Source organism: Lissotriton helveticus, chromosome 5_2 (genome assembly GCF_964261635.1).
Source record: "Lissotriton helveticus chromosome 5_2, aLisHel1.1, whole genome shotgun sequence".
Taxonomy (NCBI): Eukaryota; Metazoa; Chordata; class Amphibia; order Caudata; family Salamandridae; genus Lissotriton; species Lissotriton helveticus.
The window spans coordinates 6,819,723-6,846,864 of NC_136066.1; the positions used below are offsets into that span (position 1 = coordinate 6,819,723).

Genomic DNA, 27,142 nt, shown 5'->3' on the forward strand with positions numbered 1-27,142 from the left:
CAGAACCGACGGCGGAGTCACGGCGCCGCGCAGAGGCGGCACCACGGGTTGCCCCAATGGAATCGACGCCGGAGAGGCCGGTGGACCAGCCGGCGACGACCCTGAAGGGCCCAGCGGGGCCGGAGCCGCCGGCGGCGCCGGGGCCGGATCACTCGGCGGCTTCGGGGCATGTGCACCCGAACCGCTCGGGCTCCCAGACGGGACCGACGGGCCCGCAGGCGCCGTAGGCCCCGCCGGAGGAGACATCGCCCTCATAGCCATGAGGAACTCCTCAATCTCCTCGCGCGACGCGCCTTCCCCAGGGACCGACGGGTATGGGGCAGACGGTGTCGGCGACCCACGCGGGGCCGCGGGGGTGGGGCCACCCGAACCCCCGGCCGCATCACGCGGGCGTCGGGGGGAGTCGGGGGTACGATGACGACGCCCCGACCTCTTGTGTCGCTTACCTGATGAACCGGAGGAATGGTGGCGACTCCCGGAGCGCTCATGGCGGCTCCGCGATCGCTCCCTCGACCGCTCCCTCGACCTCCGACCGGACCGGGACCGCTCTTGACGCGGGGCCGACACTCGGAGTTCGAGCAGCTTGCGGGACCGCTCCCGTCTAGCTTTACCTGTCAAGGCCCGGCAGTCGACGCAGGACTCCACGTCGTGGTCCGCGCCCAGACACCGGAGGCAGAGTCGATGGTGGTCGGTGACCGACATCAGGCGGTCGCACCCGTCGCAACTCTTAAACCCGGGCATCCTACCGGCACCTTGAAGAAAGAGTTAAGTTAACAAAAACTTGGTCAAAAGACCGGAGTACTGCTCTTCGGATCTGCGCTAACTGGCGCGGAAAAAAGAAGAACTGACGTCAGCGCGCGGAGGCGGCGTCTATATACTCCAGCGACGTCATCACGGCGCACGACGCCGACGACGCGGAGCCGCAGGGGACGCCTGCAGACGACGCCTACCGACGCGCAGGGGTACTGCTACGCAAAAGTTTCCGGATCCAGACTGACGCCTGGGGATATTCTAAGGTAAGGAATCTAATACTAACCTGTTTCTTTCAGATACAGGGAATTCCCGTAGTCCGAGCAGGAGAATCAACGCGTGGACCACCATGCTCCTAGATTGTGTGGGTCGGTGATCATGCCAAAGCAGGATGCTGTTATTGTTTTCACTTGTGCCTCCATAGATACAGAGCTATCTAACCACATGCCTGTGCTCTTTATGGGGGAGGAGGGGTTTGGGAGTGCCCAGGCACTTTGGCCATCCAATGGCTGTTTATGGTGGCTTATTTCCTAAAATCATTAGCTATGTTTTATCTCTATTCAACTTAAGTGAGCAATTAGCCATCCACCATGTAACTCTCTCAAAACAAGGGTCCAGAACGGCAGATGCTGCAAACACAACAAGAAGAATCCCAGAAGAAGACCACGCTCAAAGCATTAAAAGCCAAAGGTCCTGTGCACACTCAGAGCCTTGACGCAGGCTTGGCAGAGTTCAGGGCAGGCGGCCTCGTACATATACGGCACCCAGCTGAAGGCAGGCCAAAGAATACGACTAGATCTTCTTTACCACTGAAAAAACAAAGCCCAGTCTGCACATCCAGCACACCCTGCAAAGGAGACGGGGGGAGGTGAAATCTGCACTGGGGCCGTTTTCCACAGTTCTTGCTTACCTGATGAGCTCTGAAGCTCTGTTAAGGTGCTCGTCAGCTGTATAATGTGGCTCTGGCTCAGCTCCTTTTCACTGGTCAGGGCTTGGACCTTTAGAGAGGCAAGACACAATTAGATGAGTGGAGCTTCACAAGACGGGGGGAATGAAGAGCAGGGGGACAGACTGAGATAAGCAGGAATGGAGTGAGAGAAAGGCAGAATGAGGAGAAACGAGTTGAGAGGGAATCAGCAATGAGGACACAAGAGGGGCAAGCCATGATCCGCAGAGCTACGGTGTTCTCGTTTGCTTCTGCTCATTCCCAATTTTGCTTTGACACTGTGTACATTTCCAAGTCGTGCCATCAAATCTTTCAACTACCCCTGCAGGCGTCCTTACTTCTGCTCAAACTCAAACTCTTTTCCAATTCCACAGTCACTGTCAGCAAAAACATACTATTTTCTGTCCAGCCCCAGTAGCCCTTCCGACTTGTCATAGGTCAAAGCACGAAAACATCTGCACCCACTCAATCCGTCACCTCCCTCTAGTGTCCTGCGCACCTTCACCCTTCAACTGTAGAAGAACAGCTTTCCTCACCCACTGGAAATCAGTCCAGTGACCTGGCGACCGTGGAGGTCTGTCAAAAGTTGTCATTTTGACAAACGTCGTAATTCTTACCCGCATTTATCCTTCTCCAGGTGACCTATCTGGACACTTGTGTGACCCCCTCGGAGCGGAAAGTGGAAACTAAGATCACACAGTCGGCACCAAATCTAGGATGGGTAGATAAGAAACAAGTTACTTACCTGTAACTGAAGTTTGAGTATTGGCATCTTTCATAGATTCATGTGCTTGAATCATAGCAGTCAGAGCTGGGAGGCCTAGGGTACACACGGTGAGCAGGACAGTGTTGAAAATACACAGTGGGACTAACAATCACTACAGTAACCTATTCACACCATTATAAAAGATGCAAAACTGAATCGAAGAGAACAAAGTCTCTCTTCCCACCCAAGCCACTATAGTTCAGATTTCATAGCACAAGAATTTGTCATTTTTTTGTATACAGGTGTGCCTGAGTTAAGGGGCAGGGCGGGACACGTGAATTTACGAAGGATACCAACACTGCAGGACTTCGGTTACAGGTAAATAACTTTTTTTCTCCAGTACTGGATATTTCACAGATTCACGTGCTTAAATCAGAACCGCAAGCAGTGCATACACATTAAGAGTCCTTCAGAGGTTGTAGGGTAACAAAAGCTAAACCAGCTTCCCCGACTAAAACCGATGACGGAGAGCCGCTTGCCCTCCTGCCAGAGACCTTGGTACTCTTGAATCCAGGCAGTACGGCTGTGTAAATGTGTGTCTATCTCCTTGTTGCTGCCCTGAATATGTCCACAAGGGACACACCAGTGAAGCGCACCGTAGATCTACACACACCTTTCGTGGCATAAGTGTCCACTGACTCTTGGAGAGGACGACCTGCTTCTTTATGACAAATCACTACGGCGGATGACACCCAGCGAGAACTAGGACTGTCCTTTCATTGGGCGACAATATGCCGCAAGCAGCTGGTGAGACTTCCTTAGGGCTTGGTTCCGTCAATGTAAAAATTCAAACATCCTTTTACTGTAGTTGGGTTTGGATAATGGGCTTTCAAAATCACTGGCTCGTTTAGATGGAAGTCTGACGGCACGAAGTAGAAAATGCTGATTAGTCCTTAGGTTAAAGGAGGATTGGCTCCTTGATAGTAAAGCCTCGAATCTCACGGACGCTTATAGCAGGTGTTAAGACTAAAAGAACAGTCGTGTCCCAAGAGACAGACATTCATTCTGCCCAATGCACTGGTTGGAAAGGAGTTTATCAGTTGAAACAGCACTACATGTAGTGGACACGATGGTGGAGGACGTCTCACTGTGTAAACATTCTAAAAAAGGCCCCAATGATGTCCTCTACACCAGATGCAAAAGTATTTCCGTTTAGCTTCACCCATTTTACTGATGGATGCCGCTCTGGCTACAGACAGGATTTCTCTGAAGAAGTATTCTGGAATGTCTCGCAGACGGAATACATTGAATTCAGGAGCTTAGGCAACAGAGTGTAGATCTGGGGGGCAAATACCAGAATAATCAGAGAACCCATACACAACAGACTGAGCAATGTTGATCATAAAGTGTTTACTGGTAACAAATAGTCTCATAAGACGAATTCAGGGAAAACCATTTTTTGTAAATGAACAACACTCTTGAGTCTTCGCAGGATTATTCACAAACCCTGAGTGAACCATTGTTTCTGTTAAGTACCTCAAGTTATGTTATGTTAGGAGCACTTATAGAGCGCATGGCTGCCCTGGCAACAGGGCTTCCCAGCTCCAAGTATAACAGAGTGGAAAAGAGAGGAAGCTAGAGATTGGAAAAAAGCCAAGTCTTGATCTTTTTTCTGAAGGCCCAGTGGTCTTGCTTGCAGCGAGCGGCAAGAGGGATTGAGTTACAGAGGGTTGGGGGCAAGTGCTCTAAACAAGCGGCCCCCTGCTCTTGACCTGCGCACCCGCGGGACACGAGTCAAATACCGGTCAGCGAAGCATAAGGCTCGCATCGGACCATACCAAGAGCACAGCTTGCTCAAAATATGCAGACCCAGACTGTACAGATCTTGTGTGTTGTACACAGGGTCTTAAAGTAGACTCTCTTCTCTATGGGTAGCCAGTGGAGTCGGCATAAAAGGTCTGAGACATGGCAGAACGTAGCCCCGCGTGCCGCCGCGTTCTGTGCCCACTGTAATCTTTTGGTCGCCGATTTGTTGACGCCAAGTAACAACCCATTGCAGTAGTCCAGTCATGTCAACACAGTGGTGTGGACGATCATCTGCCGAATGGGTGCGTCAAAGAGTCCCAAGATTGGCTTCAAGCCACGTAGAAGCCCAAAACAAGTTGAACAGCAGCATATGAGATACAAAACAAGGGACAATCTTACAATGATTATCTTGCCCTAGCAAGATAAAGATACCGTGCCACAGATACACCGCTTCTTTACTATAGTGCACTTGTTTGAATGTGATTCTTGTTTTTTTTCCAGTTTCTATAGACTGATACCATTCATGTGAAATCCATGTAAAGGAAAAACTGCATGCAACTGAAACGGATGTCAGAGCAGAGAGTAGCAGTAGTCTTGTGTACTGTTTAGTATAAAACAGCCTTCACTGGGGAGACGTCAAAAAACCCTGAGAGCCTCTATATGACGAAACGAGCTGCGAGACTACAGCCAGACAATGTCTCTTGAGCGCCGTGTCTCGTGTTCGGGTTCTTGAAACAAAGTCCAGGCAGCTTCCCTGTGCAAATCCAGGGTTGAGACAGTGCCTCACATTATGATCATCTTAAACCATCAGAAAGGTTTTGGCCAGAAGGGACCCCGACGCACCTGGGTAACTTTCTAGGAGATCTGCTGCTTTCCTCAGAACGATAAACTGAATATCAGCAATGCTGAATGGTAAGGAAAGGAAACTATGCCCCAAGCAAAGTCATTATATATTTCCTTTTTCCTCTCATTGCAAGAGGGGCATTTGCTAAAAAGAGCTGCAGAATGAATGAGAGCAAGCCTGAGAGAAACACAGCTGAGAAGGGTTGATAACAATTTACATTAAATTCACAAAAATCACACAAGCATACATTCATTCCTAAAGAAGGCATGGAAAAAACAGCACTTGACAAATTGTTTTCTGAATAAAATTGCACAAATGGGTAACATCTAATGTCCAGGGATTCATGTACCACACTCGCAAATAATGAACTGATGACGAGCTGGAGGTACAACGCCCTCAACGAGCCGGTGACCCTTTGGGGGCTGCTTTTTAGCTAAAGTGTAGCAGATTTGAAGGCGGAGTACTCTCTATCTAGAGGTAGTTCTCCCTTGCACACCCTGGCATTACTCTGCCCCCAAGAAACCCACTAAGAACGGAGCTACCACTCGGTGGCACCAGAAGCCGAGGACCCTCTTGCGATTCAAATAATGCAGTCTCTCCTGCTCTTTCGAGGGTGAGGCGGGGCAACGCACGCCAGAAGGGCGATAGCCTGTTTTACATGAAAGGTGTTATCACTTTAGGCAGGAAAGCCGTTCGTGTCCTAAAACCAGTTTGTCAGGAAAAACTGAAGCATGCAGCAGGTGGACTGAATGCCTGAAGCTCACTCACATGCCAAGCCTTTGCTCTAGCAATTAATAGGACAGTTTCTAATGGTAAAAGACGACATAAACCGTGTATTAGCTAAAAAATGGTACAGAGGAGGAAGGTATAGACTAGATTTCAGTTTCATTGGGGAATCACAAAGGGTTTTGGTGGAAAAGAAAAATGCTGAAAATCTCTGAAAAACCTAATCACAGCAGGCGAGTCAAAGAAAGAAGGCTGATCCAGCAACCGTAAAAAGGCTTAAAGAGCTGACAAATAGCCTTTAAACCCAACGCAAGTGCTTGCGGGGCAATGACAAAACAATGTGGTAGGTGCCGCAACAAACCACAAATTTGGCCCAGCGCCCACTGTACTCCGATTTTGTAAATGGGGCCTAGCTGCTTAAAAAATATAAACTACCTTGGACGGAAGGTCAAAGGACACCAGCTGCCGCAGTTTCATTTCCGTGCTAGGAGATACTGGATACAGAGGCGTGGGTGCAGGACCGTAGCCCTGTGACTGCAACAGTAGATCCTCCCAAAGCATGAGCGTCATCGGAGGACAGATGCTCCTGCCCAGAGGTTCTGGGTACCGCACCATCCTGACCCAATCCAGAGCCACTAGGGGGAGTTGAGTCCAGTCAGTTTTGATCTTCAGAACTCCAGCCAGCAGGGGTAGAGGCATAAAGGCGTATCGGAGTCCCGAGATCCACTGGCGAGAAGTGTCTGAGAGAGTCAGCCATTTCGGGAATTCTACAGTGCACAAATACTGACATTGCGAGTTCAACTGTGGCAAAAAGATTGAGCCAGGGTTCACCCCACTGCTCTGAAAGGTCCTGCGCCACCTATGGGTGTAACAGCTACTTGCGATCCGCTAGGGGTCGGCGACTCAGTTGGTCCGCCCTGGAGTTTATAGAGATCCAGGCCAGGTGGTTTACGCCCATAGAAATGCCCTGACGAGTCAGCTACTTCCAGAGGCAAAGATCCTCCTCGCACACCACCGAAGACCTCACTTTGCCCTACTAGCCGCGGTACCACCTGGCGATGGGGTTGTCTATGAGGATCGTCCATTGATGGTTGTGAGGAGGGCCTTCAATGGCAAGTGGCTCACCTCTAACTCTAACAAAATGATGTGAAGTTGTGTTTCCAACAGAGAAGAGAGTCACCTGAGCCCTTGTCTCCGAGATGGCCTCCCCTACCCAGTAGTGATGCACCCATCACTACCATCAGCTCTGGGTGGGGTAAGGAGATGTGTCTGCACTGACCCAACTGCACGCTAGCAGCTACCCATGCAGTTCTTATGAAGTCTTCTCCGAAACCTGGATAGAATCCACAACTGCTCTCATAGAATGAGCTTAGTTTTCGGTCTTAAAGGTCTAGCTGTCTTAGAGCGACAGAACTGTATGGCTGTCGAAATCCATCTTGCTATGGTGGGTTTGGAAACTGGTCCACCTTTGTTATTGTTTCCGTAGGCCACAAAAAGTTGGTCCATGTTTTGTGCAGTGTAAGTAAAACTTTAAACACCTCTTTACATCAAGAGTATGTAGATGTTTTTCTGCTGGTGTTTGAGTATTGGGAAAGAGAGTCTTTAGCAGAACTGGTTGATTGAGATGAAAAGCCGTGAGAACCTTCGGTATGAACTTGGGATTAGTCCAAAGAATTATCATGCTATCTTTGAATTCCATGAAAGATTCCTTTATAGTAAATGCTTGGCGCTCACTCACTCACTCTTCACGCGGAAGTAAGAGCGAGCAGCAAAGCCACCTTCCAAGTGAGGAACTTTGGCTCTGCCCTGTGGATAGGTTCAAACGGGCTTTTCATTAATTGGGATAACAGTGTTGAGCTGCCATGACTATACAGCAGTATTCTCCCAAAGCGGTGGCTAACCTGTAGCTGTTGGAGTTGACTGAAATAGTGTTTAAAGTACTGCCTGGCCCACATTAGCTTGTTGTCTGGTTAACACATCTACACAATAATGTTTGGTGAATGTGTGCGGTGTGGGCCATGTTGCAGCTTTACAAATGTCGACTATGGGGATGTTTCCTAAGAAAGCTATAGTAGCCTCTAACTTGCTAGTGGAATTCGCTTTAGGAGGTACAGTTAGAGTTCTTTTTGCATAACAAGTTTGAATGCACTTAACAATCCACCTTGCAATACCTGATTTGGAGTTAGGATTGCCCTTGTGAGGTGGTGCAAAAGCAACAAAAAGTTGTTTGGTCTTACGAATTGATTTTGTTCTTTCAATGTAATATAACAGTGCTCTTCTGACATCTAAGGTGTGTAGAGCTCGTTCTGTAACTGAATCAAGTTGAGGGAAGAATGCAGGTAATTTTACCGGCTGATTTATGTGAAATGCTGATACTACTTTAGGTAGAAATTTGGGGTTTGTACGAAGAACCACTTTGTCTCTGTGCAGTTGGAAAAAGGGTTCTTCTATGGTTAGTGCCTGTAGTTCACCCACTCTCCTCAGTGAAGTGATTGCAATGAGGAAAGCGGTTTTCCGAGAGAGGACCTCTGGCTTGCATTTATACATGGGTTCAAAAGGTGGCCCCATTAGGACCATGTGCGAGCTACTAGGATCAGTGTGAGGGATGTTTGCCTGAACTTCCGAACCACTCATGGAATGAGTGGGAGAGGCGGAAAGCGTGATATCCCTGACCAGTTCATCCATAGTGTATTGCACTTGGATTGCGGGTGTGGGTACCTGGAGGCGAAGCTTCGGCATTTTGCGTTTTGGTGTGTGGCGAACAGATCTATCTGAAGGACTTCCCAACTTTGGAAGTATGGGAGGAGAACCTGAGGGTGAAGTTCCCATTCGTGTATTTGCGGTTTCTGACTGCTGAGGAGGTGTGCAATGTGGTTGTTCACTCCTGGGGGGTGCTCCACTAGGAGATGGATTTTGTGGTGAATGGCCCACCGTCAGATGTCTTGGGCTAAGTGGGACAGTTGGTGAGTGTGTGTTCCCACCTGCTTTGTATGTAATACACGGCTGTCACGTTGTCGGTATGAACGAAGACAGCTTTGCCAACCAGGTGTGTTTGAAATGCCTTGAGAGCTAGAAAGATTGCCAGCAGCTCTAGATGGTTGTTGTGGCGCACCTTTTGCGGTTGACTCCACAGGCCTTGCACTGTGTGGTGCTAAAGATGAGCTCCCCAGCCAGTGAGACGCATTTGCTGTTAGTACGGTCTGTGGAACTGGGTCTAGGAACGTCCGTCCTTTTGATACATTGTGTGTGTTCCATCACTGCAGAGAGCGAGGAGTACGGCCGCTTACCAACACTAGATCACTTAACAGACCTTGTGATTGGTTCCACTGACTCGCTAAGCATTCTTGAAGGGGACGCATGTGCAGCCTGGCATTGGGGATGATCAGGATGCAAGATGCCATCATTTCCAGTAGTTGCATATACACCTGAACTGGAAGCTAGTGATTTGATTGAAACTGGAGAACTAAAGCCTGAATGCTGCAAATTCTGGCTGCGTTGGGAAAGGCCAGAGCCTTTTGAGTATTTAAGGTGGCTCCTAGGTAGACAGGACCAGGGGCTACGCCCCCTGCCCCTCTCCCCACCCAGGTCAGGACCTACAGCTCGGCTGCCATAAAAAAGATTAGGCCCTCTACCATGGCGCAATGCCCGCTCTCCTTCCTCCCAGTCGAACTTCCCATCCAATGCCCTGGCTGCAAACACTCCTTTGACACCATTGAGACGCCTGCCACGTCCCAGGAATACCAGATGTACCTGTTAAACTGTCGATCCCTTCCTCGGCACAGCACACAAATATGTCTTTTACTAGAAAACTACAACCCAGACGTTATCTTTCTGACCGAGACATGGCTCATGTCTCATTCAGAGCCAGACATAGTCTCAGCCCTACCCCCCGGGTTCCAAATCCACAGACTAGACCGGACCAAGGGAAGAGGCGGAGGCCTGGCTATCATCCTAAAAGATACGTTCGGTTGCCGCACTACTACTGAAGCTATTCCTGAGTGCGAGAGCCTAGCATTCAGCATAGACTTCACAGCGAACAGCTCCTTCTCTGGCACCCTGATATATCGCCCCCCAGACCCAGGAAAGCTGTTCCACAGATCTCTCCCAGATATCATCGCTAATCGACTTCTAACCTCGGCCAACTATACGGTTCTAGGAGATCTCAACTTACATTTTAACTCCCCTACAGACCTTGCTGCCAGGGAACTAACAGAGGACCTAGCAGCCTTACAACTGATCCAGTTGGTGAGATCCCCACCCATGAAAAGGGGAACTTACTTGACCCAATTTTTAGCAACTGCTCCAAGTTAATGGTCGGACAACCTATCTGCCTCCCATGGTCAGACCACTTTCTTGTCCCACTCACCTGGTCTACCACCAAGCCTCCTTCACTGACCCCCCATCCCATTACCAAGAGAAACTGGAAAAAACTTCTCATAGAGCCATGGACAACTAACCTTGAATGCTCTCGCCCACCTCCCTGCACAAACCCCAACCAAGCAAATAACAACTATGAGGGTTGGATCAGGGAATCACTGGACACGATCCTTCCTCTACGGAAATCCATTCCCAAGAGGTCACACAAATCTGCTCCTTGGTTCTCAGATTCCCTGAGAGACCTAAAACGCCTCTGCAGGAAAAAAGAGAGAGCCTGGCGACTAGACTTTCTCCCAGAAAAAAAAACCCAATACAAAGAGGCTATTAAGGCCTACAGAAATGGGGTTAGGGCGGCCCAGGCCTCCTACTTCGCAGACCAAATAATGGCAGCAAAATCAAAACCCAAGGAAATTTTCCACCTGGTCAAAAAATGCATTACCGTCAACACTGCCCCCCCAGTCCCGAAAACGCTAGATCAATGCAATGAACTTGCAGACTTCTTCCATAACAAAGTCACTCAGATCTATTCCGCCTTCCCTACAGCTGCCAACAACTCAATAACACCCAATCAGACCTCTCCGACTAATTCCCCCTCCCCAGGACAGCCAACGCTGGACCACTTCCCCCCACTAAACCTGGAGACATTGCAACAACTGGCACGCCAAGTTAAATCTGGCTCTCCCCTTGACCCTGCCCCACCAGAAATATTGCTCCAAGCAAGCCAAGCCATTCTTCCCGTGGTGCTAGAGCTCCTCAACTCATCCATATCCTCCTGCACAGTACCCAATGGATGGAAGAGAGCTATGGTACGGGCTCTGCTGAAAAAGCCTACCCTCAACCCAGAAGATCACTCCAGCTACCGCCCAATCTCACTACTTCCCTGGGTAAGCAAGGTACTGGAGAAGTACATAAATACCCAACTGACACAATTTCTGGAAAGCCATGCACTCCTTGACCCATCCCAGACAGGATTCAGGCCCAAACACGGTACTGAAACCGCCTTGCTGGCAGTCACCGAAGAGTCCCGAAGGATACTAGACCAGGGAGGATCAGTGGCAGTGATCCTCCTTGATCTAAGCGCAGCCTTCGACACGGTCAGCCATGCCACCTTGCTGAACCGTCTGCGCAACATCGGTGTCGGAGGCGATGCTCTAAGATGGCTTGATTCATTCTTGCACAATAGATCCTTCCAGATCTTTGACGGGGACACAATATCAGCCAGAAAACCCCTGAACTGTGGAGTACCGCAGGGCTCTTCACTAAGCCCCGCGCTCTTCAATGTCTATATGCAACCACTGGCTGGGCTCGTCGAACCCTCGGGTATAAAAATCGTATCATATGCTGACGATACCCAGCTAGTGGTTTCAATGACTCAGGAAGGCGCCGGTCACACCTCAGGAAGTCTGACGAACTGCCTAGAGGACATTAAAAAGTGGATGACATGCTCCTCTTTGAAACTTAATGGAGACAAAACCGAGCTCATGCTCTTAGGTCCCGCATTACCCACGTCACTTCCCTCCATGTGGCCTGGGTGTCTGGGCACCCCTCCCACTCCCAAAGAAAGTGTAAAAAGCTTAGGAGTATGGCTGGACAAAAACCTCTCCTTCTCCACCCAGGCTACCAAACTATCCGCCATCTGTTTTGGCTTACTCAGAACTCTAAGGAAAGTCCTCCCCCTCCTCCCAATGGAAGCCAAACAAGTGGCAGTTCAGGGCCTGATTCAGTCCCGGCTGGATTCAAACAACGCCCTGTATGTGGGTGCCCCTGAGACGTCCATGCGAAAGCTACAGGTGGTCCAGAACTGCGCAGCCCGCGCCCTGCTACAGATTCCAAGGACGCAGTCTGCTAAACCCGCACTGAGCAGCCTACACTGGCTCCCAGTGAGACAGAGAGTGGCTTTCAAGGCACTATGTATTGCCCACCGAGCTTTCTGGAAGTCAGGTCCAGCGATCATTAACAAACTGGTCACTCAATACCACCCTAATAGACCCCTTCGGTCCACGGAGGCCTTTCTGGCCGTAGTCCCAAGAGTACGGAGAGCTAGGACCGGAGGAAGGATGTTTTCCTTAAAGGCCGCTAAAATGTGGAACTCACTCCCACTACAAATCCGGTCCAACCCTAACCTACTCTCATTCCGCAAACAATTGAAAACCTTTCTGTTTGCCAGGCCCACTTAAATCTCAGTCTCCGCCACCCTCAGCTCGGCTATCCATGCTCTAGCGCTTGGACGCCCATTTGGGCAGCAATCGCGCTTTACAAATCACAATACAATACAATACAATTTTGAGTATTGGCAGGTTGTAGATGTGATTTTAGCACATTCACTGTGAACCTCAGTTGATGTACTAACTGAATTATTCTGTGAGTGTGCTGGAGATGTTTTGGAAACGTACTGGCTTTGATGAGCCAGTCGTCCAAGTTGGGGAAGACATGGATGTGTTGTCTTCTCAGGTGAGCAGCGACTACCGACAGACACTTTGTGAAGACTCTGGGGGCAGTTGGTGACTCCAAACAGGTGAATCCTTGAACTGGTAATGAGGACCCGCTTTCACAAATCTGAGAAATTTGCGATGAGCAGGATGGATTGGAATATGGAAATAGGTGTCCTTTAAGTCTAGAGTAGACAGAAAGTCGCCCTTTTTCAGAAGTGGTGGTACTTGTTGCTGTGTTGCTTTTTGAAAATGATCTGACTACAAGTAAAGATTCATTTCTCTGAGGTCTAATATTGGTCTGAGAGAACAATCCTTTTTGGGTATTAGACAGTAAAGGAGTACATGCCCGACCCGTGGGGTTGTGGTAGTACAGGCTCTATAGCCCCTTTTAGAAGGAGAGACTGAACCTTGTTTGAGGTGTAGGTGATCCGGTGAGTTTTTGTGTGACCTTGGGGGAATATTTTGAGGATTGTTGGTGAACCACTGGCAGTAACCAGAATGGATAATTTCCAGTACCCACTTGTGTGTTGTTATGGACTGCCAGACGGGTAGGAAATCCGAAAGTCGCCTCGACAGGCGTTAAATGATCGGGGTGGAAGCGGAGTGTAGGGAAGTCACTGCTTTGTGTTGGAGGGGGAGGCGCGTGTATTTGAGCCTCTGCCTCTACCTTTGCCGTTGTTGCCTCTGTAACTCCCTCTGAAGTAACCCTTTGAGGCAGAGGGACGGTTGTTGCCCTTTTTTGATTCTCTGAGGTGACTTATGGTATGAGCTCTCTCTCTTCCTGGATGTTTGTGAGGAAGCAGAACACTCACTACTCTCCTAATCAGAAACAACAGAAGTTTTTGCTTTTAATTTCTGTAACCAGACCAAAAGTCTTCCCTCACGGTCTTCGAGGGTTTTACTGGAAAAAGTCCTGCAGATTTTACAGTCTCTAACCTTGGGGTTTGGGTGAAGGAAGTAAAAGCACGTATGGGGATATTCCGGAAAACACTTTTCCTACGGCAGGTGCCACAAGGTCTAAAGAAACCTTTCTTCACAAGTTCTGAGATACTGGAAAACAATCGAAGCAATTTGGAAATAATCAAATCAGAAGAACTGAGCAGAGCTCAGGGAGACTCCCTCTCACACAAAGTGTGGTGAAAATCTGAACAAAAATGCCTCTTTTGGGAGTGTTCTAAGGGTGCCGTCGCCTAATAGGCTTGAGTTTCGTTATTTTTAAATAAAATGGATTACCTGTTAAATTCAGTGTCTTAATGCCATTGTAATTTATGTTGATTGCTGCTGTGAAATGTACTGAGGGACGGGATATGATTCAAGCAAGTGAATCTATGAAAGATACCCCAATACTGGAGAAGAGGCAGGTGATCTCATGCAGGCTACATGTAGGTCATCCTTCATGTCATGTGGAAGATGCCTTTAGCCCTCACCTTTCAATGCCATGCACAATACTCGCTCGGTACTAGATTTGACATCAACTGAATCAGACAGAAAGCTTCTAGAAACATTGTTAGACCCCTTGGTTTTGTTTTAACATTTCTGTTATCCAAACAGTCCATGCGCAGGTCCCGGTTAAGGACTTCAGGACTCCACTCATACTGCGGCACTTTCATCAATAAAATTCACATACTTCTAATGGATCGCAGCACACAGTAATAGCCTCTAATATAAGCATCGGTAACACTGAACACACTAGTCAGGAGTCCAAGATTCCTGTACAAACATCGGTAACACAAACACGACTCAGGAGTCCAAGGTTCCAGTACAAACATCAGTAACACAAACACACAACTCAGGAGTCCAAGATTCCTGTACAAACATCGGTAACACAAACACGACTCAGGAGTCCAAGGTTCCTGTACAAACATCGGTAACACAAACACACTACTCAGGAGTCCAAGGTTCCAGTACAAACATCAGTAACACAAACACACTACTCAGGAGTCCAAGGTTTCTGTACAAACATCAGTAACACAAACACACTACTCAGGAGTCCAAGGTTCCAGTACAAACATCAGTAACACAAACACGACTCAGGAGTCCAAGGTTCCTGTACAAACATCGGTAACAGAAACACGACTCAGGAGTCCAAGGTTCCTGTACAAACATCAGTAACACAAACACACGACTCAGGAGTCCAAGGTTCCAGTGCAAACATCAATAACACTAACACACGACTCAGGAGTCCAAGGTTCCTGTACAAACATCAGTAACACAAACACACAACTCAGGAGTCCAAGGTTTCTGTACAAACATCAGTAACACCAACACACGACTCAGGAGTCCAAGGTTCCAGAACAAACATCAGTAACACAAACAGGACTCAGGAGTCCAAGGTTCCTGTACAAACATCAGTAACACAAACACGACTCAGGAGTCCAAGGTTCCTGTACAAACATCAGTAACACAAATACGACTCAGGAGTCCAAGGTTCCTGTACAAACATCAGTAACACAAACACGACTCAGGAGTCCAAGGTTCCTGTACAAACATCGGTAACAGAAACACGACTCAGGAGTCCAAGGTTCCTGTACAAACATCAGTAACACAAACACACGACTCAGGAGTCCAAGGTTCCTGTACAAACATCGGTAACACAAACACACTACTCAGGAGTCCAAGGTTCCTGTACAAACATCGGTAACAGAAACACGCGTTCCTGTACAAACATCAGTAACACAAACACACGACTCAGGAGTCCAAGGTTCCTGTACAAACATCGGTAACAAACACATGACTCAGGAGTCCAAGGTTCCAGTGCAAACATCAATAACACTAACACACGACTCAGGAGTCCAAGGTTTCTGTACAAACATCGGTAACACAAACACACTACTCAGGAGTCCAAGGTTCCTGTACAAACATCGGTAACACAAACACGACTCAGGAGTCCAAGGTTCCTGTACAAACATCGGTAACACAAACACACGACTCAGGAGTCCAAGGTTCCTGCACAAACATCGGTAACACAAACACTACTCAGGAGTCCAAGGTTCCTGTACAAACATCGGTAACAGAAACACGACTCAGGAGTCCAAGGTTCCTGTACAAACATCAGTAACACAAACACACTACTCAGGAGTCCAAGGTTCCTGTACATACATCAGTAACACAAACACACTACTCAGGAGTCCAAGGTTCTTGTACAAACATCGGTAACACAAACACACGACTCAGGAGTCCTAGGTTCCTGTACAAACATCGGTAACACAAACACTACTCAGGAGTCCATGGTTGCTGTACAAACATCGGTAACACAAACACACGACTCAGGAGTCCAAGGTTCCTGTACAAGCATCAGTAACACAAACACGACTCAGGAGTCCAAGATTCCTGTACAAACATCAGTGTAGGAGAGTAGGGTCTGCAATCCTATGATCACCCAGATTTTTGCTTTTTGCTGCACTGGTTTACGACTTTCCCTGGCTGTGGGCCTGCTAATCAGACCCACAGCCTAGCTGTTCTCTCTATCCAAATTGTACTCAGGTACTGAATTGGCACTGGGCCCTCTCCAAGTCCCTGTACCCAGGGCTGAGGTGTACCCAGAAGTCTCCCAGGGGCTGAAGCATGTATTATGCCACCCCTGGGCTGACTAACTAAACTGACACAACTGGCTGCACGACAGCTGGGGCAAGGTGGTGTACTCACCCTTTGCTTTAGATATAGTATACCTGTATCTAACCCTAAAATGGACACACAGATCTCCTATCAGTCACTCCTATGGCAGGCCTTAACAATCCTGAAGGCAGAGTGCTTGGAATCGTGTGAGATGGTGCTCTGGCATGAGCTGAGCCTGTCTGCGGCTTTCGGGATCCATCCCTTAGCCGTTTCCATGATATCGCATACCATATACTCTTAAGTGCATTATAATCCTCGCGGTTATATGCCAACTCTGGTATCGCTTTATCAAAACATGTCGAGTAAGGTGTCATACGAATTGGAATACTAACCCCTCGCCAATTCTGGCGACGGGGTTAGCATTCCACCCTTCTAGAGGGACACGACATGTATGTAACCCCTAACCCCGGTTAAAGTCAAACAGAGCCTCAGATCCACAAAATGGATGCTGCCACCGAGACACAAGTCTGCCCTCCTGCTGCTGGGAGTCCTCCCAGAGCAGGAGATAAGGACAAAGGGTTTCCTGCCAGGGGCGGTGCCAGCACCGTCCCAGACAGGGTTTTGTGTATTGTAGGTAGGCAGGGCTTTAGAGGAAGGTGACTGCACGTGGCTCCCCGGTGCTCACTGTGCATAGGCTGGCTGGAACCAGTTCCAGGGTCACTCCAGACCCTGTGCTGGGGAAAAGCCCGCCAAGGAAGTGGGTGTAACCACCCCCCTCCTAGTCCCACCCCTAGGGCAGGACTTAGTCGCGTGCCAGCCCCTTTTTACAGGATAAAGGTAGGAACTGGCCCCCTTCCAAATCAGATCATCTTTGAATCCTGAAACTACTTTCCACGAAAGGAACTCAAGACTTCTTCCTAAGATTTCTCCCTTGTGACTAAGGAGTAGTCACCCTGCATCCGCAGGCACCATCTTAAGAACACTGCGGTCTGCTGCAAGTCTCTCCTCCGGATCAAGACTGCCCAGCTCGACGAGAACCGGCTTCCCTGGCACCTCTGACCTCTACCTGCATCATCAGTCACGCTGAGATTCGTGGGTGTGACGAGACCTCGAGGGACCGGCCATCTTCAAGACTGCACGACTTCTTTCCAGCAAGCCCGCCGAGTAATTTCCTGGTGAGTGCTTTGGGGTCCGAGAAGCCCCGACCCTGAGCAGCTCCAACACCGAAGTGCAGCCTCCCAGCATCTCCACGATCTGCGTGGGGCCCTTCTGCTTTTTGCTGCTCACCGCGTTGTTTGGCTACTAGCCCGCTGGCTTGTGGCCTTCTGAACGACGCCCGACGACATTTCTGCTGCTGGTCTGGTTGCTCCAGGCTGGCCCTTGCTCCCTTCCAAAAGAGGAGCACCCCGGACCCTCCTGGTCCACTCAAGACGCCATTTTGAGTCCACCGCGTGGGCTTGAATTAGCCAAGGCTTGTTGCCCAATCCTGGGTAACTTCGACGCCGACAGCTTCATCCATCGTGGGACAGCTCGCCTCTCCATCCTGGTCGCCGACAACGCCTCCTGGTCCGTGAGATCTGCAGAGCCAGCGTCGCCCACTCACCTAGTCGAGGTGACTTCGCCCGGTGCCATCCTGGTGCCCACTTAATCACTGGCTAGTGATTCAAGAACTTGGTCCCCTCTGCTTTCAGGTTTCTTCTTCCTCGATCCAGGCTTGGATCCAACGAACTTTCCTTCACTGGTCGCCTGCCAGCAACTTCCTTCTTCCAGGCTCCTGGTCCGGCAACGAGATCCCCGACGTCTTTTCAGACCTATGCAGCTGCAGCCCCTGGGCTAGGTAACTTCGGCACTTCGGTGTCCCAGCATAGCCTCACTATCCTAGGGTCAGGATCCACTGTCTTTTTCTTCCTACCAGGTCGGGTTCGCCCGTGAACACTAACTTTGCCTTTACTAGCTCCCATAGACTTTGTCCCGCATCCCGCGTGAGAGTGCACACTCTGCACCCGAGTCCCCTAGGCCTCCTAGAAGTAATCTAACGATTCTATAGTCAAGTCCTAGCGAGTCCAAAGCCTATTAGTACTGTACTTACCTGCTAGTAATTTCGCATTCCACTTTTAAAGTATATGGTTTTTCGTGCCCCTCGGGCATTTGTGTATAACGTGCTAACTTAAGTATTTTCATAAGAGTTTTGTTGTGTGCTTAGCACCCTGTCCTCATAAAGAGTACAGGGTTTTTGTGATTCTAATAAATACACTGTTTATTTTCATAACACTTGTGTGGTGTCCTTTCACTGGGTGTTCAAGGGGTAATGTGATGGTAAAACAGCTGGCTTAACACGCCCTCTAGAGTCTTAGCCTTAGACTGCTCGTATCCATGCTACTAGGATAGCTGGTCTATAAGGTTGACTTACAACCAATCATCAATAAGGGTTGTTTGGACTGATATATAGTGATCACTAGAATAGTGAACACTGCACATCAGGCCAACTTCTCACAATCAGTAACACAAACACACGACTCAAGAGTCCAAGATTCCTGTACAAACATCAGTAACACAAACACGACTCAGGAGTCCAAGGTTCCTGTACAAACATCAGTAACACAAACACACTACTCAGGAGTCCAAGGTTCCTGTACAAACAATGGTAACACAAACACGACTCAGGAGTCCAAGGTTCCTGTACAAACATCGGTAACAGAAACACACTACTCAGGAGTCCAAGGTTCCTGTACAAACATCGGTAACACAAACATGACTCAGGAGTCCAAGGTTCCTGTACAAACATCGGTAACACAAACACGACTCAGGAGTCCAAGGTTCCTGTACAAACATCAGTAACACAAACACACTACTCAAGAATCCAAGGTTCCTGTACAAACATCGGTTACACAAACACACTACTCAGGAGTCCAAGGTTCCTGTACAAACATCGGTAACACAAACACACTACTCAGGAGTCCAAGGTTCCTGTACAAACATCAGTAACACAAACACACTACTCAGGAGTCCAAGGTTCCTGTACAAACATCAGTAACACAAACACACGACTCAGGAGTCCAAGGTTCCTGTACAAACATCAGTAACACAAACACACAACTCAGGAGTCCAAGGTTCCTGTACAAACATCAGTAACACAAACACAGGACTCAGGAGTCCAAGGTTCCTGTACAAACATCGGTTACACAAACACACTACTCAGGAGTCCAAGGTTCCTGTACAAACATCGGTAACACAAACACACTACTCAGGAGTCCAAGGTTCCTGTACAAACATCAGTAACACAAACACGACTCAGGAGTCCAAGGTTCCTGTACAAACATCAGTAACACAAACACAGGACTCAGGAGTCCAAGGTTCCTGTACAAACATCAGTAACACAAACACACGACTCAGGAGTCCAAGGTTCCTGTACAAACATCAGTAACACAAACACAGGACTCAGGAGTCCAAGGTTCCTGTACAAACATCGGTAACACAAACACACGACTCAGGAGTCCAAGGTTCCTGTACAAACATCGGTAACAAACACACGACTCAGGAGTCCAAGCTTCCTGTACAAACATCGGTAACTCAAACACACTACTCAGGAGTCCAAGGTTCCTGTACAAACATCGGTAACAAACACACGACTCAGGAGTCCAAGGTTCCTGTACAAACAGTCAGGCCACTAATCGTTCACCTTCTTTAAGCACCATCCACAAAACGTCTGTCTATTCTCGCCCACCACTTCTTATACGGTCCTACAGCTCTAAGGCCAGCCTCTGTGCCCCTTTCAAGGGTGATCAATTCACTCCATGTCATCACGGACTTCTCGTCTTTTAACCCACAAATCACTGCCATCAAATGCATCATAGTTCACTGTCTCAAGCAGTGACTAGAATGCCTAAAATGCTATTTTGTCATAAAAAAGGTCAGGGCCAGAATATGTCTAATGACATAGAGGTGATCACCCTACCCCCTTGTCCACTAAGACTCCCCTTACTTACTGGGAATGCCACACAGCCCGAGTCCATTCACACATACTACACAAACTACAATATTCATTAGCCCAACATCCCAAACCAGCCTCTGCCCAGGACTCCTGGAACTAGCTTCCCCCCTGCACAGCCTATGTTAAGTCCTACCGATAGGCTAATGCAGCCCATCAGCACATCCCTGACTGAGCCCACCCACTCCAAAGCTCTTGTAGCCCCTCATGTCATCTGTCTAGTCTCACTAATAGGTACCACATGGGCGCAGTCCTCAGTTACTCAGACTCGTGGTGCCTGCCTGCCCCGCGCTACACGGTCTCTGTTAGCTCCTACTGATAAACCTCTGCAGCTCATTAGACCTCACACTCCCAGGCCCCTGCACCCTCTTATGTCCCCCATCTACTCTCGCTCACAGAAACCACACGGAATCCATCTAGAGCCATCCACAGACGTGTGTCGCTTCTTAACTGCACCTAATCATACACCCATTAACTCACTAGGACACCCTCTCACCTGCTCAGAAAGCTGCTGCACCCTCGCTTGCCATATGCCACCCTCCTCGCTCAGTTTTTCCACATACTGATCCCTCTCAGCGCGAAGAAGATGCAGAGATTCCGACAACTGTTTGGGAATAAATAGAAATCATTATAGATAACCATAACATATAGGAAAACACAGGTGGATAGCTGGACCACAATACTGTTTCGTCAAACTGAATGAAAATGCTACTTACCAGTATGCATCTGTTCTTGGCATGTAGGGCTGCTGACATTCATATCTATAGCATAGATCGCCGCCTAGTGTTGGGTCCGGATGATTGCACATTGTTGTCCTGGAAGAGTCTTCGAAGTATCACGAGATAGGTGGCTCCTCCCCTGGACCACAGTGCGCATGGGCATCGACTCCATCCCCAGATTGTTTTTAGCCATTGTGGCAGAGATGGAGTGTAACAGTGTGAGCGATGACCATGCTAAGAGTAAGTTTGAATTCTGCAGCCGCTACAGGCGCCGGGGAGGAGGGCGGGCGATATGAATGTCAGCAGCCCTACATGCCAAGAACAGATGCATACTGGCAAGTAGCATATTCAGTTCGAGGCATGTGGGCTGCTGAATTCATATCTATAGCATAGAATATATAGCAGTCCCTCCATTAACGGCGGCCGCATGTGCCAGCTGCAGACGTTTGAAAGAGTGGCTTCAGAACAGCCTGCCCTACAGCTGCCTGCTGCTTGGAGTGCACATCTACACAGTAGTGTTTAGTAAATGTGTGTGGGGTAGACCATGTGGCTGCTCTACAAATGTCTTCCAAAGGGATATTACCAAGGAAAGCCATGGAGGCCCCCAACTTGCGGGTGGAGTGGGCTCTGGGGGGGACCGTTAAAGTGCGCTTAGCCTTGTGATAGCAAATCTGAATACACTTAACGATCCACCTGGCTATACCTGCTTTGGAAATGGGGTTCCCTTTGTGCTGGGCTGAAAAGGCAACAAAGAGTTGTTTTGTCTTCCTAAATTCTTTGGTCCTATCGATGTAGTACATCAAAGCTCGTTTGACGTCAAGAGTGTGGAGCATTCTTTCGGCTACTGTCTCTGGGTTTTGAAAGAACGCGGGCAGTTCAATGGTCTGATTGACATGGAACTGCGAAACCACTTTAGGAAGAAATTTAGGGTTAGTGCGCAGCACCACCCTGTTCGAGTGAATTTGTATGAATGGCTCTTGCACGGTGAGCGCCTGGAGCTCACTAACACGTCGCAGAGACGTAATGGCTATGAGAAAAGCCACTTTCCATGTTAAAAACTGAACCTCGCATGAATGCAGAGGCTCAAAAGGTGGGCCCATCAGCCTGGTGAGGACCACATTAAGGTTCCATACAGGACCTGGTGGAGTCCTGGGAGGGATGACCCGTTTCAGTCCTTCTAGGAAGGCTTTAATGGCAGGTACTCTGAAGACGGAGAGATGCTGCCTGTTTTGGAGATAAGCCGTTATGGCGGATAAGTGTATCCGAATGGAAGCATATGCTAGATTGCATTTGTAAAGATGTAACAAATAGCATATGATGTTAGGAATAGAGGCATCTAGCGGGTTGATGTTGTGTTCTGTACAGTAAATGACAAACCGCTTCCATTTTGCTGCATAGCAGGCTCTGGTGGTGGGCTTTCTTGCCTCCCGTATGATATCCATGCAGTCGGGAGGCAAGTTAAGGTAGCCAAATTCTAAGACCTCAGGAGCCAGATCGCCAGGTTGAGCTGTTGCGGGTCTGGGTGCTGAATGTCGCCATGGTTCTGCGTCAAGAGCCTTGGTGTGAGGTGCAGCCTTTGATGCGGTCCACGGAGAGGTCTAGAAACGTGGTGTACCATGGTTGGCGTGCCCACGTCGGAGCAACCAGGATGAGCGTCATCGAGTGTTGCTTTAGCTTTCGTGCCACCAGCGGTATTAGAGGTGCTGGGGTGTAGGAGAGTAGGGTCTGCAATCCTATGATCACCCAGATTTTTGCTTTTTGCTGCACTGGTTTACGACTTTCCCTGGCTGTGGGCCTGCTAATCAGACCCACAGCCTAGCTGTTCTCTCTATCCAAATTGTACCCAGGTACTGAATTGGCACTGGGCCCTCTCCAAGTCCCTGTACCCAGGGCTGAGGTGCACCCAGAAGTCTCCCAGGGGCTGAAGCACGTATTGTGCCACCCCTGGATTGACTAACTAAAACTGACACAACTGGCTGCACGACAGCTGGGGCAAGGTGGTGTACTCACCCTTTGCTTTAGATATAGTATACCTATATCTAACCCTAAAATGGACACACAGATCTCCTATCAGTCACTCCTATGGCAGGCCTTAACAATCCTGAAGGCAGAGTGCTTGGAATCGTGTGAGATGGTGCTCTGGCATGAGCTGAGCCTGTCTGCGGCTTTCGGGATCCATCCCTTAGCCGTTTCCATGATATCGCATACCATATACTCTTAAGTGCATTATAATCCTCGCGGTTATGTGCCAACTCTGGTATCGCTTTATCAAAACATGTCGAGTAAGGTGTCATACGAATTGGAATACTAACCCCTCGCCAATTCTGGCGACGGGGTTAGCATTCCACCCTTCTAGAGGGACACGACATGCCTGTAACCTATAACCCGGTTAAAAGTCAGACAGAGCCTTAGCATCCACAAAATGGATGCTGCCACCGAGACACAAGTCTGCCCTCCTGCTGCTGGGAGTCCTCCCAGAGCAGGAGATAAGGACAAAGGGTTTCCTGCCAGGGGCGGTGCCAGCACCGTCCCAGACAGGGTTTTGTGTATTGTAGGTAGGCAGGGCTTTAAGAGGAAGGTGACTGCAAGTAGCACCCCGGTGCTCACTGTGCATAGGCCGGCTTGAACCAGTTCCAGGGTCCCTCCAGACCCTGTGCTGGGGAAAAGCCCGCCAAGGAAGTGGGTGTAACCACCCCCCTCCTAGTCCCACCCATAGGGCAGGACTTAGTCGCGTGCCAGCCCCTTTTTACAGGATAAAGGTAGAGACTGGCCCCCTTCCAAATCAGATCATCTTTGAATCCTGAAACTACTTTCTGCGAAAGGAACTCAAGACTTCTTCCTAAGATTTCTCCCTTGTGACTAAGGAGTAGTCACCCTGCATCCGCAGGCACCATCTAAGAACACTGCGGTCTGCTGTAAGTCCTTCCTCCGGAATCCGACTGCCCAGCTCGACGAGAACCGGCTTCCCTGGCACCTCTGACCTCTACCCACCTCTACAGCCCAGCTGAGAACCGTGGGTGCGACGAGACCTCAAGGGACCGGCCATCTGCAAGACTGCACGACTTCTTTCCAGCAAGCCCGCCGAGTAATCTACTGGTGAGTGCTTTGGGGTCCGAGAAGCCCCGACTCTGAGCAGCTCCAGCTCCGAAGTGCAGCCCCCCAGCATCTCCACGATCTGCGTGGGGCCCTTCTGCTTTCCGCTGCTCACCGCGTTGTTTGGCTACTAGCCCGTTGGCTTGTGGCCTTCCTGACGACGCCCGACGACATTTCTGCTGCTGGTCTGGTTGCTCCAGACTGGCCCTTGCTCCCTTCCAGAAGAGGAGCACCCCGGACCCTCCTGGTCCACTCAAGACGCCATTTTGAGTCCACCGCGTGGGCTTGAATTAGCCAAGGCTTGTTGCCCAATCCTAGGTAACTTCGACGCCAACGACTTCATCCTTCGTGGGACAGCTCGCACCTCCATCCTGGTCGCCGACAACGCCTCCTGGTCCGAGAGACTGCAGAGCCCAGCAGTGCCCACTCACCTGACTGCGGTGACTTCGCCCGGTGCCATCCTGGTGCCCACTTAATCACTGGCTAGTGATTCAAGAACTTGGTCCCCTCTGCTTTCAGGTTTTCTTCTTCCTTGATCCAGGCTTGGATCCATCGAACTTTCCTTCACTGGTCGCCTGCCAGCAACTTCTTCCTTCAGGCTCCTGGTCCGGCAACGAGATCCCCGACGTCTTTTCAGACCTATGCAGCTGCAGCCCCTGGGCTAGGTAACTTCGGCACTCCGGTGTCCCAGCATAGCCTCACTATCCAAGGGTCAGGATCCACTGTCATTTTCTCCCTACCAGGTCGGGTTCGCCCGTGAACACTAACTTTGTGAATTCTAGCTTCCATAGACTTTGTCCCGCATCCCGCGTGAGAGTGCACACTCTGCACCCGAGTCCCCTGGGCCTCCTAGTAGTAATCTAACGATTCCCTAGTCCAGTCCTAGCGATTCCAAAGCCTATTAGAACTGTTACTTACCTGCTAGTAATTCGCATTCCACTTTTAGCGTATATGGTTTTTCGTGCCCCTCGGGCATTTGTGTAACGTGCTAACTTAAAAGTATTTTCGTAAGAGTTTTGTTGTGTGCTTAGCACCCTGTCCTCATAAAGAGTACAGGGTTGTTGTGATTCTAATAAATACATTGTTTATTTTCATAACACTTGTGTGGTGTCCTTTCACTGGGTGTTCAAGGGGTAATGTGATGGTAAAACAGCTGGCTTAACACGCCCTCTAGAGTCTTAGCCTTAGACTGCTCGTATCCATGCTACTAGGATAGCTGGTCTATAAGGTTGACTTACAACCAATCATCAATAAGGGTTGTTTGGACTGATATATAGTGATCACTAGAATAGTGAGCACTGCACATCAGGCCAACTTCTCACATTGGTGGCAGCGGTTGGGATTTGAGCTTGCTGTTGTTTTACCACACATGCCCTAAGAATATCTTGTGAAAGATCACATAAGTACTAAAGGTACATATAACTTAGCTTAGAATACTCTGAGTTCTACTGAACCAGCTGTTGTAGCTCCTAGGGCCTAGCACACCCTAAACTACAACTCTAGCAAGGGATCAGTAGGCAAACATATAGTGTAGGTAAGTGCACCACTTACACCTCACTAGAAAAGCATGTCTACCCAGGGAGATTCTACTGAGACTCCCCTGGTCAGTGTTGACCCTCCACAGGTCACTTCAAGATATGCAGCTCTCAGTTTCCAGGAGATGAGACAAATCTGTGTCTCCAGAAAACTGAAGCAGGGGTCTAACCCCACCATTCCCTTTCTGATAGGTCTCTTAGAGACATATGATGCCAGAAAGCTCTCTCAGTTACATGAGAGCATGCCAGCCTTAGAGGGAACCTCTGGGGATCCAGACCTCCCCAACACTGATTCAGCAGTTGAGGAGGAGGATCAGGAGGTACTCTCTGGGGATGAGGTAGACAAAGGTCTTGAGGTAGTCAGAAGGCTAACTAGGACCAACTTAGACTTACTTGGGCTAGGATCTGGGGGCCCCCCAGTACTAACCCGAAGTGGGCCTAACCTTGGAGTTAGGAGAGATAGATCTCTTTCTAGGGACTCCAATAGATCTCTGCACTCTAATGCCTCTTCTCAGGGGAGAAGGAATCCTCCACAGAGGAGATTTACTTCCCCTCAGAGAAAGGAGCATGAAGCTAGGATGAGACAAGCTGAACTGAGGATTGAAAGGGAAGAACTTGCCCTGGCCAAAGAGAAGCTTGCCCTGGCAAGAGAGCAGCAGATGAGTGGGCTAGCTCCCACTGGTGGCAGCAATCTCCCAAGAGATAGAGAGAAGGGTTTAGATACTAAACACCTGACTAAAATAGTGCCCCCCTTTAAGCAAGGGGATGACATCCAGAAATGGATGGCTGCTCTGGAGAGGGCCTGCACTGTGCAGAACATTCCCCAGAGTCAGTGGGCAGCTATACTGTGGCTCTCCTTTGATGGTAAAGGTAGAGATAAGCTCCTCACTACAAGAGTGGAGGATGCTAACAATTACCAGGTCCTGAAGAATACACTGGTTGATGGGTTTGGTTTAACCACTGAGCAGTACAGGTTGCTGTTCAGAGACACCCAGAAAACTCAGTCTCAGGACTGGTCTGATTTTGTGGATTGTGCCACTAAGGCTTTGGAGGGCTGGTTGCTGGGTAGCAAGGTTACAGATTACACAGGATTGTATAATCTAATGATGAGAGAACAAATTTTGAACAATTGTCAGAACCAGTTGCTGCACCAGCACCTTGTTGATTCAGATCTGACCTCTCCCCAAGAATTGGGAAAGAAGGCAGACAAATGGGTCAGGACAAGGATCAAGCAGAACCAGAACCAGAACCAGGGTGGTCAGAAGAAAGCAGACCAGAAGGGTAATGTCAAGAATGAGCAAAATGACCAGAAGTCTTCACCAGGTCCCCAACAAACCAAAGAGGGTGGGGGTCAGGCTTCCCAGAAGAAGAAGACTCAAGAAGGCCAGTCCAAAAGGTGGTGCCAGTACTGCAAAAGTAAATCTCACTGGTTTAGTGAGTGCACCAAAAGAGGAGGAGGACAAACTCCTACCACTACAGCTCCTAAAGCAACTGCACCCCCTAGTACAGTCAGTAGTGGTAGTGTCACTCCCAAGGCATTAGTTGGGTTAACCTTGGGTACTGAGGGGTCTGACAACTTAGTTGGCACACTCACTCAGGCTGTCCTTGTCTGTACAGGGGATATGGATATGTCCCCTGAAATAAGTCCCAATACCTTGGGCAAAT

The 27,142-nt window shown here is 49.2% G+C and overlaps 1 protein-coding gene across 4 annotated transcripts in view; it reads right to left on the reverse strand.

The window, feature by feature from the left end:
* Nucleotides 1-27,142, reverse strand: part of GOLGA2 (golgin A2) — a 355,961-nt gene that overhangs the window by 111,986 nt on the left and 216,833 nt on the right. For all 4 annotated transcript variants that reach the window (XM_078646638.1, XM_078646641.1, XM_078646639.1 and 1 more), the window contains 2 exons: nucleotides 20,627-20,734; nucleotides 1,661-1,748 (listed from right to left, as the gene is read on the reverse strand). In XM_078646638.1, coding sequence (XP_078502764.1) covers nucleotides 1,661-1,748; nucleotides 20,627-20,734 — 196 coding nt within the window. The remainder of the gene's footprint in view (nucleotides 1-1,660; nucleotides 1,749-20,626; nucleotides 20,735-27,142) is intronic.